The sequence below is a fragment of the Podarcis melisellensis genome (assembly GCF_964234715.1).
Source record: "Podarcis melisellensis genome assembly, chromosome: 14".
In the NCBI taxonomy this organism is placed as follows: Eukaryota; Metazoa; Chordata; class Lepidosauria; order Squamata; family Lacertidae; genus Podarcis; species Podarcis melisellensis.
Window position 1 is genome coordinate 3,837,027 of NC_138546.1, and position 12,804 is coordinate 3,849,830.

Here is a 12,804-nt window from a genome sequence, read left to right on the forward strand (position 1 = left end):
GCAAAGATGACTAAACCTAGTGTGAAGTACCAATGAGATTTGCTATCAACCCCGTATGTTGCTTTTACAAAACAATTCCTTGTGTCTTGGAGATGGGTAGCCAAAGTGCCCGTTCTTCTTCTGTTGAGACAAACTTTTCATGCAATTATTGCCTGTCGAATCCACGTGCTTAAGCGTCAGTGGACTCTCTACGCCAGCATCAGTCCCCGGAGCCTGGTGGCACCCGCCCACTCCATTCCACCTTTGCAAGGATAGTTACACTGTGCAAAACAGCTGCCAAATGGATTAATCATACCTGCTCTTCTTCAGCATGATTGTAGAGCAACTCACCCATCATGAGTAAAGCACCACTTTATCCCCACCCCACCCCCAATATTCACCCCCACAGTCTCTTTCAAAGAGAGGAGCCTGTCACAAGAAACAAGGGAAATGATTTCTATTTGGCAGCTGATGAATCCTGAGGTCTTCAGCAACCCACCTGCATCATGAATCACCTAGAAGGCCCTCCAGCTGGAAGCTGCAGGTTGTCACCCTCACTTTATTATTTTATTCTTTAACTACCTGGAAGGAGGTCGAGGAGGCAAGCCAGTGGGGCACAAGGGAGAGAGACGCAGGAAATATAGCAACACCCCTAAAATAGCATCACAAACTAAGAAAACTATTCAAAAATATCCCAGAGAAGTAGGGCCGTGTGGCCTCTTTTCTCAAACCAGGCACAGCAACCTACAATGTGCTATCTGCTCGTTTAAAAAAAAAATATCATTGTTTTTTATGTCCTGCCCCTGGGGCCTGATGAAGGAGCCATATATAAGAAATAAAATGTTCTCAATGTGGTTTTATGTTATCATCAATGAACATTGGCCTTGACAAGCCAAAATAGAGCTTCTGTAATCAGAGGCCATTTGTCTCTGATCACAGGATGCTCAGGGTGAACAGCAGGCACATCATGCTCTGCCTATGAGCATCTGCAGCCTATTGATGTACAGAAGTAGATCCTTGGGGCAGGGAGGACCAGAGCACAGCAGTGGGGTGCATGTTTCACACGCCAAAGGCCTCACACTCAATCCTCTGCATGTGTATTAAAAGTACTAGGAAGCAGGGGAGTTCCCTAGGTACCTAGATGGACTCTTGGTCTGATCCTGCAATGTGGGTCATTAATGTTTGCTTGGAGATTGATGCCTACCTTGGGAGCATCTCCTGAGAAACTGATTTCCTTTCTGCAGTGGCTGCTGTGACCATATCTATCTATCTATCTATCTATCTATCTATCTATCTATCTATCTATCTATCTATCATCTATCTATCTATCTATCTATCTATCTATGGCCTCTCAGTTCTCCTTCGTTTTGAAACAAAAGTAGGATCTTATTACAAGATGGACCAGAAGATGTGCAAGGATCATGCAGTGTCTTCTTCTTTGTGTTGGAGAAGAGATCTTAGTGAGATCAAATACCCTGAAAAAGCTCGTGGGATCATTGCAAGTTGGCAAAGCTTATCAAAGCAAAAAAATTGAGATTTTAACTGTGTGCTTCTGCTGCCCTACAAATGGCTTCTTTGGTGTTACTGATGTTGCAGACAGATGGCCTGGCAGCCCCCTTTATAGGGCTTGGATGGGAGAGGGAGATGCTGCTGCTGCTGTTGCTGCTAGTGGTAGTTTCTCTTTTCTAGTGTGAGCTCAGATCAATATGGCAGGCTCACAGATGGTCAGGAGATGCAACACAGGCATGCTCAAAGTCGTCAGCAATGAAACGCTTTCCTTCAGCAATGGGGTGCTTCTGTCAAAATGGCCTTGCGCCTATAAGTAGGCAGGAGAAAGTTGAAAGGTCAGAACCTGCTCCTGTTTCTGGGATCAGGATTTCGCCTTAGTGTTTATTTTTAACTAAGTCTGAGCCAAATATTCTTCTTCTTTGTTTTTGAGTCTCAAAAGTACATATTTTTGAGGGCCAAACCAGCACCAGTCCAAATCCCTTAATCATATTTCCCCCCCCCCCCTTGTCTCCTCAATCTGGCGCTGCTTTCTTGGTCATTTCCAACCCTACCCCTCTTCTTCCCCCCCCCCCCGAGGTTCCATCCCTTTCCAAAGTGATTCTAGTGAAATGCCTTTCTTCTTGGGCCAGTGTTTCTGCTTTTGTAGAAACATGTGGGGCTGCTACTGAGGGCACTTCCCCTTTCTTGCTCTAGGCCAGGGGTCCCCAAACTAAGGCCAGCGGGCTGGATAAGGCCCAAGGGACTCGTTTATCCGGCCCGTGGCGACCCCTGCCACCCGCTGCCGTCACCCGCTCTTATCGGCGCTGCGCGGCTGCCCACTTCCAGGTCGGAGGAGCACTAGAAATAGCTTGTACACATGCGCAAGCATTATTTCCGGTGCACATCTGGGTCAGAGGAGGCCCATGCACATGCACAGAAGCTATTTCCGGTGCTCCTGCAACCCGGAAGTGCGCCAGAAATAGTGTGTGTGCACGCGTATGGGTACCCGCTCCCCCGCCCACGCGATCGGTGCTGGAGACACCTGCCCGAGGCATGGTAAGTTTGCTGACCCCTGCTCTAGGCCCCACCCTCATCCCCAGAAGATTAGAATTCTGAACCCGGAGTCATTACTGTCTCATGACCAAGGAGCGCTGCACAATCCCTGCCATGTGCTTACCTGTAGCAGAAATAACTCCTGCCCAGCATCCATCCTGTTCTTGATTTGGGAGCAATGGAGCTACAGGTGCAGGTGTGAGCTCAGTTGCTTTCTATGTGTGGGTGTGCCACAGTTGGGTGTCATTCTCTTATTTTTGGTATGTGAAAGCTGGTTCATTACTCCCCTGGTTTTAAGGCAGTAAGCAGGGGTCTCCCATCCTAAAAAAAGAAGGAGATATGGTGGTCAGGTGGTTCTCAGACGCTGAATAAGAAGTATAAAGAGAGTGTGCAGTTGATAGAAATCTTGCTTTGTACTTCAGATTGCTCTTTGCCTCTCTCACACAGGTATTCAATTTCCTTTCTAGCCCTGTCAGCCAGCTTCTCCTTTCTTGCCCACCCTGAAAGAGCAGCTTTTTCATTGCGTTCCCTGGAGGTCATTTTAATCGCTGTCCACTCCCTACCCCCTCTTTCTTTCGTAAATTCACTTTATATATCAAGCCAGCGACATGGGGTCAAAAGTCTTGGCAAGAAGCAATTATTATAAAGAACTGGCCGACCACTTTTAGCTTACAAAGAGAATATTATAGTCAGGAGGAAGCTAGAGACACAAGCATTACTGCAGGGAAAAGCTTCTTTTCTCAGATGGATGGATGGATGGATGGATAGAATCCCTTGCATGTCACCTGGACACTGCAGTTCACAGAATCATACAATTGTAGTGTTGGAAGGGACCCTGTGTGTCATCTAGTCCAACCCCCTGCCATGCAGAAATCTCAACTAAAGCATCCAGGACCATCCCACCTCTGCCCTATTAGAGCCACATTGTTAAGCTGTCCTGTGGGGGGTGGAGAGAGGACTGTGCAAAGTAATGTCACAGAGGCTTCAAAATCTACCAGCTGCTAAGAAGAAAAATCAAGAAAAATACTGCTACTGACAACCTCATAAGTATTGTCAGCCTGAACCCCATCACGTGGACCAATTTGTCTTGTTTGGTGTTTTTAATATTTCTATCACTTTAAATGAACACCTCCTAATTATAGTGATTTACTAGCTACCTAGGGACATGATATTTGAGCAGGGCCTAATGCTTAGGAGAGGCTGATCAGTGAGGCATGATTCAATTTGGGGATTTTGATAATGATATCACCACCCAGGAGAGCAAAGTTTTGAGCAATTATTCCGCTTCTCAGAAGTCTCCTCTGATTGCATTGCAGAACTAACGTGCCTGTGTCTCTCCCATCGCTTCCTCTCCTGCCCTTCCATTATCCTTATGTTTTGGGACAATAACTAGGAAAATCCTTTAGAAAGACAAATTCACATTTTGGTAGCTTTATGTTCCCACTTCTAGAAGTTATAGGATCATAGAGTTGGACGGGACTCTGGGGGTCATCTACTCTGATCCCCTGCAATGCAGGAAGAGAGAGAGAGAGCTTCACAGTATTCAACACAAAGCAAGGCTTCTTTTCATTATCTGAAATACCTGTCGAGGCTTACACTCTTGACCACTGCCCCTCACTGGTTCATCTCTCCTTAGAACCAGTTCATCTCTCCAGACAAGACCCTGCCATGTCATGGGTCTAGTTTCTATCAACCTATTCTTTGCAGCTGGAGCCCTCCCTGCCTGGTGCCTGTCTCTCAGCTCCGCCTTCACTTGTTCCACTCTGCAAAGGCAACACACAATAGTTACCACCTGGGGCTGAAAGAAGATAGATCTACTGAGAGTCCCATTGTCTGCTCTTCAAAGATGTCTGTGTGGGAGAGATGCTGGCTGCTGTTCTAAGGACAGTAAGGCTGGCTTTTCCCTCATTAGATCAGCACACTTATAATGTGGACCCCACAAAATTCTCCTCCAACCCTAGTAAGCGCCATCAGGATCCAAGCCACTCCCTTTGTCCTTCCAGATGTTGTTGGACTACAGCTCTTGTCATCCCTGACCACCAGCCATGGGCATTGGAATCCAACAACATCTGGAGAACCACAGGTTCCCCATCTAAGCAAACGTGTGTCCTTTGATACCGACAGTGTTATATCTGACCATGTGCTGACCCGGATCACACCATTTGACCCAAACATTTGGAATCGGCTCTCCTCTCCTTTGTTATCTCAAGGTCCTTCTGCACCCAGAGTTTTCGGTTTGAAATGGTTGTGACTTTCCAGACTAGATATGGTGCATACACCTGAGAAGCCTGAAAGAGGATTGTGTGCCTTGCATTTTGTTTCATGCATCAGCTTTGTTTCCTAGGCTGCCCTTTCTGTGTGTCGACATTCCAGAAGAAGCTGGTGGTCTCTCTGTGAGGCAGCTTTGCCGTTTTCAGAGACAGCTGCGCATAGACAGTTAGCTCCTGACATTTAGAAAAATCTTAGAATCTAAAGCAAGAGGCAGAAACCAAAGGATTTTCCTGCTAAAAGGTCAAAACTGTGGGTTTGTGTGCTTTTTTCCAAATAAAAGAAGGGAAGGATGTTTTAACATTGGTTTGTTGGTCTGTGACAAGATCTAAGCCTGCTAAAGTGGAGATTAGAAAATACAGACCATGGCAGGGCAATGAAAATGGCCAGCAGCGGGAGGATGTTGTGAAGTGAGGGAAAAGGTTAAGAAAATGCAACAAGGGGGTTGCTTTGAAAAGAGTGCCTTTGTGATGCAATGCACCAGGTGATTCTCCTGGGCAAACCCCACTGAATCTGCCTGGCCCTGTTTAATGCCATCCGAGCTAGTGTCCTTCATCATAACCCTTGGAAGTTAACTTCCATCAGGGGATCATGTATTGCGCAAATTCCTTTTATTGTGTCTTTCCTAAGGCAAACTGCACAATCTCCATACCTCTATTTGTAAAAAAGCAACTCCAGGGGTGCTGTGATCCAAATCAGGACCATGGCATGGCGGGAAAGGGGAGCGGGTTAACCCTTCACAAAAATACACACCCCAGTTCCCCCTGTGATTTCTATAAATAGCAGCTTTGGGGAGAAATGCTTCCATTTTGGATGGGAATGTGGCGTATGTGTGAGGAAAGTGTTAATCCTGCCCCACCCTCAAAAAATTGTGCTCAGTGCCCCCCCCCCTGCAGCTGCATTCTATAAAGAGAAGGATGTGGGGGATCCCAGGCATGATATTCAAATGCACCTTGACACACACACACACCCAGCACTCTCCTCTCTGTTAATGGTTAAGAATGAAGCGCCCCTTTCTGTTCTCTCAAATGAGGTTCAGAAGGTTACATTTTCTAAATCTCCACCAACGTGGCATACTTGTCATTCCAGTCGTAAGTCGTGCGACACTCACATGCTCTGGAGTCGTGTATGTTTCATTGCCGAGTGACAACACTGATCCTCCTTTGTGTTTCGCATGTCGCCGCGTTGTCTTTCGAGATGTTGGCATGACCCTGCCAGTCGGATGCAGCAACCTCTCAACACGGAGGGCTTAAAGGGAAAAAATGTGATGCAGCATCTGACACCCGTCTGCACTGAATGTGCGCTTGACTTCCCACTTGGCTTGGGTCAGGGAGGAGGGCGAGACTTGCTGTGCGTTGACAGCTAGGAAAGCTATTCAGGCTTGTCGGAAGAGCTCTGCCGCACCACAGGGGGGTGAAGAAGCAGAGATGGAAAGGTGGGATGAGTTAGGCTCTTGGGCAGTGGTAGCCACACCGGTGCCCTCCAGAAGTCGGACTACAAGTCCCATCAGCCCCTTTGTCAGCATTGCCAATTGTCAGGGATGCTTGGAGTTGGTACCCTTTCTCTAGGTTGTTTGATTCCACCTCAGTTGAGTGGTAAAGCTTTTCCCGGCTGGGCACCACTTAAGGTGGGAAGGCAGAGGCTCACGTCGAATATCTCTTGTGCAAACAAGGAAACAAAATGAGATGGAAAATGGGTGTGGCAGGGAGAAGGCTAGTCCGGGTGCCTCTTTATGGCATCCTAGTTTTCTGTGCACAATGTTCTCTCCCCCCAAAAAACAACTTATGGTGAGAATTACAAGAAAATACAAATTTTCACCTGCAGACTGAAATGGTACAGTCCAGGAAAAACTTCATTCCTTGATTCTATTGATTGTAGATACTGGCTCTATTCCTGTACTCAGAGGGACAAACCAAGCAACAGCACCTCTGCCACTGCCATCCCTAGACATCCTTACAGGGCTGTGAGATCTCTTTGGCAAAATTGACTAATCGGTCTTAAGACTGGTGGATCACTACAAGGTTGTGGCTAGACATGGGTGATGTGTTGATATATCACCTGGGATCGGTTTGGTGGCCAGAGCGCAATGGCTCCTTCACCCAGCGGCAGTTCGCTCCTGAGTCAGGAACGGTGGTGGTTTCACCCACGATATATCACCAGGTGAAGGCGCCATTGCGCTCTGGCCCTCAAACCAAGAGACGAATGAGCCGTGAGGCACCAGAACCAATGCAGCTCCGTCTTCCTTCAGCATGCCTGGCATTGGCAGAGGAAGGACTCCCTCTGCTGCTGGCACCTGAAGGAACAAAATGCATCGGCCCTGACCCCATGAGGTGCTGGGATGAAACCACCGCCGCTCCTACCAAAGGAGCTGAGGCGGTTTCAGCCCACTGTCTTGTGGGGCTGGGCCCAATGCAGTTTGTTCCCCCCTCTGCTAGTGATACATTGCAATGTTGAAAAGCTGATATCGCCCAGCACTAGTTGTGACCTGATCTAAGGTGGGTTGCAACAGCATCACCAGCATGACAGAATTGTTTGGTAGGTCCCCAAATATGTGTTTTGAATATAGGTGGCTTCCAGGTCTGTAGTGACTGAAGAGTAATCTCAACCAAGTCACCTGTGTCTGCTTGTATTGGAGCTTATGTGCATAGGCCACGTGCAGACATTACTTCCCCCATGTCTGTCTGGTGACATTGGAGGATGTGCAGAGGAGACAGGTGCACTTTTGTTCTCTCTGTGTATGGGCAGGACCAGGATCAGGTACCATCCAAACCAGCCAGAGAAACTAGCCGTCATTAGAGGAGAGGACACAAAGAATGAATGGGCTGGAAAGTTTATTATGCAGCTAAGAGAGAAAGGGCAGTTGGGTCATGGGCCGCTCCCTTCTCTCAGGCAACCATTACCCACCACTGAGCTTTTGGCCCCTCAGCAACCTTCCTCTCCTTCAGTGGCAGGTAGATGGAGTGGAACGAAAGCCGAAAGGCACTATTTCCTAAGCAACTGGCTCACTCAGCGACTGAGAGCTGGTGCTCTGCTGTATCTGTAGCACAAGCCTTCCAAAAGGAATATATATTAAAAAATATAAAGCCCTGAATAATTTACCAATATCCAGTGTTAAAAGGAAGATTGATGGTGTTTTCCTTCTCTCCGAAGACAGCTAATCTTGTCTCATGCAGAAAAGCAAAGGCAGCTAAAGCCTCTTCTCTCCAAGGGGATGCCAGGACATGGCACCATCACGGGCTGCAAATTCACACACACACACACACTGCCCTGCCACGCAGGCAGAAAGCCAGCTCTGGATTTACAACCAGTAGAAAGGATCTTGGGCTGCAGGGCCAGGAGAGACCCTTGAAGCTAGAGGGGGGATCATTTGACTTTAAGAGAATGATAAACTGAAAATATAGTTTTGCCAGGCAGTAGACAGCAGTGTGGGGGGGCATGTGCATGTGTGTCAAAAATGCTTATCAAGATTTTTCATGTGTTGGGTTCATATGGCTTCTTGAATAATGGAAAGGCTGTTTGCATGATCAGGCGCATAACACATTTGCACAATTTACCGTTTTACATCACTCAGTTGGGTTTCACTTGTCATTGGCAGCTTCAAGGAACTTTGTCCCCTGCCCATAAAAAGCCAATTCAGCCACCATTGAGGTTTTCATAGAATCATAGAGTTGTAGAATTGTAGAGTTGGAAGGCACCCTGAGGGTCATCGATTCCAAACCCCTGCAAGGCAGGAATCTCAGCTAAAGCATCCATGGCAGATAGCCAGTCAACCGCTGGTCAAAAACCTCAAAGGAAAGAGAGTCCAGCACCACCCAAGGGAGTCTGTCCCACTGTCAGTCAGCTCTTACTGTTCTTTCTGATGTTTCCTGATGGAGGTTCTTCCTGGTGTTTGTCCCCCCCCCCCCACTGCACTGCCTATGCACTTTTGAGCCTATTTCCATCAACCTGCGGCCCTCCCAACATCATTGTGGGACTCTGGCGCTGATCCGCTCCAACCAGCATGACCAATGGTCAGGGATGGTGGGAGCTGCTGCATTCCATCATGCATGGGGTGGGGGCACAGGCTCCCCAAGCAAGGAAGGAAGGAAGGTGAGATTTGGCACCTAATACTATCATTGGGGGTGGCAGGGAGTTAGGGCCAATCCTGCCACCACCCCATCAACAGACAATATATTGGAAGGCAATTGGGCAATTTCAGAGCACACAAAATTGAGTTGTATCAAACTATTTTCTACTCTGATTAGACCCATTTAAATTAATGGACATGAGTCCCAGTGCATTTTTCCTAGAAAAATAGCTGTCGGTACTCACCATGAATTTAATATAGTAATTGCCACACTTTTTAACAAACAAACAAACAAACAAGAGGTGCTGGTACTGCATACCTTGAGTACCCCCTGAAAAAACCCCACTGGATATGACTAATTTGGGACAATTAATTTCGGTGGATATACTCTGGGTAGAACTTAGATGGATACAAGCCATTCTCCAAAGGTTTTGGAGGAGGGTTATCAAGGCAATGGTCAACTCTTCTTTGATTTTAATAAAGGACCTGTAGCCACCATCTGGGCATGGAATGATAGAATTGTAGAGTTTGAAAGGACCACAAGAGTCATCTAGTCTCTCTCTCTCTCTCTCTCTCTCTCTCTCTCTCTCTCTCTCTCTCTCATCAAGTCTCATTCTGGGACATTCTAGGTTTTTTAAACTGCCTGTAGGTTTGGAGCTAGAATAGTATTAAAGGTGGAGAGGATTCAAACATCCCCTGTGAACCTTGGAATACCTTGTGCTCCTGAAATACCCTTAGTTTTGAGAGGGACCAAATTTCCCTGAGTTTTGAGCTGGAATTTCTTGCCTGAGACCTTACTGCTCAGTGCTCCTTTCCTTGTGGGGTCCAGCTTCTCTGGCCCACTTTCCACTTGAGGCATTTCACCCTCCAAATACCTCTCTCCACAATGGTTTGCCTGCTGGGCTACCCTTGGCAAGTCTTCTGTGTAAAAAGCAAGGGTCCGTCAGCAGCTCTGCCTCTCTGCCCTCAAAATCCCCCCTTCAGCCTTGCTCTGCTCTAGCAGAATGGATGGTGGTGGCTTCCTGGGTTGGCAGCAAAGGAAAGGTTGTCCCTTTGAACTGGGCCTGGGGACCCTTGCTAATGGCTGTTTGGGTATTGCCGCCTCAAGAAAGCACAAAATCAGGCTGCATTTTTCACATACTGTTTCTGATGTGAGGCTTAAATGCATGAAGCAGCTCTGTGGTTGCTTTTGAACAAGATGCCTTCCTGATTAAAAAAAACAACAACTCATCAAAACCGACTTGGGTGTATATGCCGCTGAGCTGTTTAGAAATCTAATGGAAGTAGTGAAGGTTGAATTATCAGATCTTCGGGAAGAACGAGGGGAGGGGGCTGAAGGGCTAAGACCATCAATCTTTCATGGAGACAGGGGATAGAGCTGTTTGTATATTCCAATCCCATTGAGACTGGTTTTTTTTTGATAGATTACCTTCAGTGGCGCTCCTTTTTCTGCACACGTTAACTCGACAGCCGCTTTCAAGTTTGTTTTCAAAACGTTCTCAACATTCTTCCCACTGCTCGGCAATTCATTATTCATCTGAGGCTTGCGCAAGGGAGCATTGTTCAGAGATTTTGGAAATGCAGAATCTTAATAATGGCCCAATTAAATTGTGTGTTGAACACCTGCCCAGCAGTAGATAACACTACCTTGATTAGAATAAGATATGCTGTAGGAGTCTCTGCAGCGAGGGTGCTGGAATGTGCTGGCGTCCTGGGAGAACAACACTGGCAGTCATGAATTAACAGCTTCGCTTCCCTTCTCCCACCCACCCTCCTCTTGTTCCCCCCCTACAGGCATCCAGAGCCCCCCATGCGAAGATGCAGCTACTGGAAACTGAGTTTTCACGGACGGTCCAAGAGCTGATCGACCTCCACCTTCTGCAGCAGGACAGCATCCCAGCCTTCCTCAGTGCTGTCACCCTTGACCTCTTCAGTCGCCAGACCGTGGCCTAATCCTGCATTGGCTGCTCTGTTTCTTCTCACCTAAGTTGAAATTTTCCAGTTTCTGCCTTTAATGGTTTCTCAAAGAAGGGTCCAAAGAGATCTCCCCACCCCACTCTTCTTACACATATTGAATCTTTGTGGCCAATGATAGCTAGGGAATGGGGGACAACCCCCCCCCCAAAAAAGAATACATTTATGAGGTTTCAGAGGGGTTATGGAGAGCCCCTGCTGGCTGGTAAAGACACCCAAGCCAGAGAGAATGATTGTCTGGTTGCAGCCAAACTTGTTAGCTGGTAAAGGACAAATGCAAATAAGTGTCCTGTGATCCTTCAGGTTTCTTTAATATCCGGACCCCTGAGCACACGTCCTGCTCTGAGGCTGTCCTTTCTCCCCCTTTGGCCCCAAGGCTTCTCTGACAGTATCTGAAATCCAAAGACTGGGAGGGAATGCTTTGTGCTGATTTAGTCTGCAGTAGAAGATTGAGATTTTGACCTTTACCTTGTGCCGGATGAGTCCTCCTCACCTTCTGTTAATTGCTCTTCCTGTACCCTTTCGAGACAGGGGTTCTATGAATAAAGTGTCACTTTTATATCAACTGTGCAGTTTACATGGAAGCCTGCAGTTCTCACTTGCAACCTGACACTCGATTCTAGGGCTGTTTTGACAATGAGACCTGGATGCGCTCCAGAGCTTGGCTTCTCAAGAATGAACACAGGTAACAGTGATGAATCAGAAGCAGAATTTTATTATGTCAAAAAAGGAAATTGGCTTATTATCTCAAAAGTAAATTGGCACATTTACTAAAAACATTAAACGCAATCAGCAAATAACACATCAATACTAGGCTGAGCTTGGGAGAATTAAAACCAGTACAAGAGTTATTGTTAGAAGCAATCCTAGGAACACATACACAAACTAGGAGAAATTGGATGAATGGGGTGGAGAGGAGATTTGACTGAGGGGGTAAAAGTGGTACTGGAGAGGGGGAAATGGGGGCTGATTGTAGCGGCATGTTGGTAGAAAGAGAATGAGGATGTCAAGTGACTAAGCAAGGTCTGGGTGGTGATTTTAAGGTGCTTTGGGAAAGGTTTCAGGGCAAGCAGTTGAAAGAGTTTGGGGCAAGATGAATAAAGAGAGCAGGTCTCCCCAAGAAAGAGGGAGCCTTGAAAGATGTTTGCGAAATGCCTTCTTGAAATGCATCTTATTCTGCTATCCAGGCAAGATGAGGGAAAGTGATTAACACATCTTCGGGGCTCTTCCGGCAAGAACCTCAAATCACAGAAAATTACTTGGTCAGTTATTGTGATTTGTGCGAAAGGAAAGAGTGACATTTTGGAGGCCTTTCCTTGGCTGAACTCCTCTAGAAGGTAGTCTGATGCTCTTCTGTTTATTTTTAAAATTTACAAATAAGGAAGGAAGGAAGGAAGGAAGGAAGGAAGGAAGGAAGGAAGGAAGGAAGGGCAGAGATTTACCATGAAAGGAGGCAATGGATTTACCAGATGCTCTTGCTACTCAGCTTCCTCAGACATGTGAGCCTGACCTCCTGTAACGGAGTCTTTCTTGAGGCCTCACCAGGCCAAAATCAAAACTTCCTTCTGCTGTGCAGGCCAGTGTAGCAAGAGCTGGATTTGGGGGGGGGGCCTTTGTAACCCACGGGTGCTCTACATGCCTTCATTTCCACGGTGCAGCTGCTCTTCTCTTCTACGGCATCACAGCTCTCGCTGTGATAAAGAATGATGGATGGCGGTGCTCAGGCTGATATTACCACACAAAGAGAAGGGCGCCTTGCTCACCAGCACACAGCAAGCCCATCATTTTTCTAGAGGCGTCTTATTAGGGTCAGTTATGAAGCCAGCTCGTCCTGTTAACCTGCCAAGGTCTCCCCCGCCTGTCCTTTTCGAAAATTCAGAGCAAAACAAAACATGGCCGTCGGCAAAATAATTGGAAGGTTGGCAATAGTTTGTTTACTTAAACATTTCTTCAATATTTTTCTAAAGATTATAATT

At 47.0% G+C, this 12,804-nt stretch overlaps 1 protein-coding gene across 1 annotated transcript in view; it reads left to right on the plus strand.

Moving 5' to 3' along the window:
* Positions 1 to 11,393, plus strand: part of MAD1L1 (mitotic arrest deficient 1 like 1) — a 456,297-nt gene extending 444,904 nt beyond the window's left edge. The window contains exon 18 of the mRNA XM_081889171.1: positions 10,649 to 11,393. Within this exon, the coding sequence (XP_081745297.1) occupies positions 10,649 to 10,807 (159 nt within the window). The 3' untranslated portion in view covers positions 10,808 to 11,393. The remainder of the gene's footprint in view (positions 1 to 10,648) is intronic.
* The last annotated feature ends 1,411 nt before the right edge of the window (positions 11,394 to 12,804 follow it).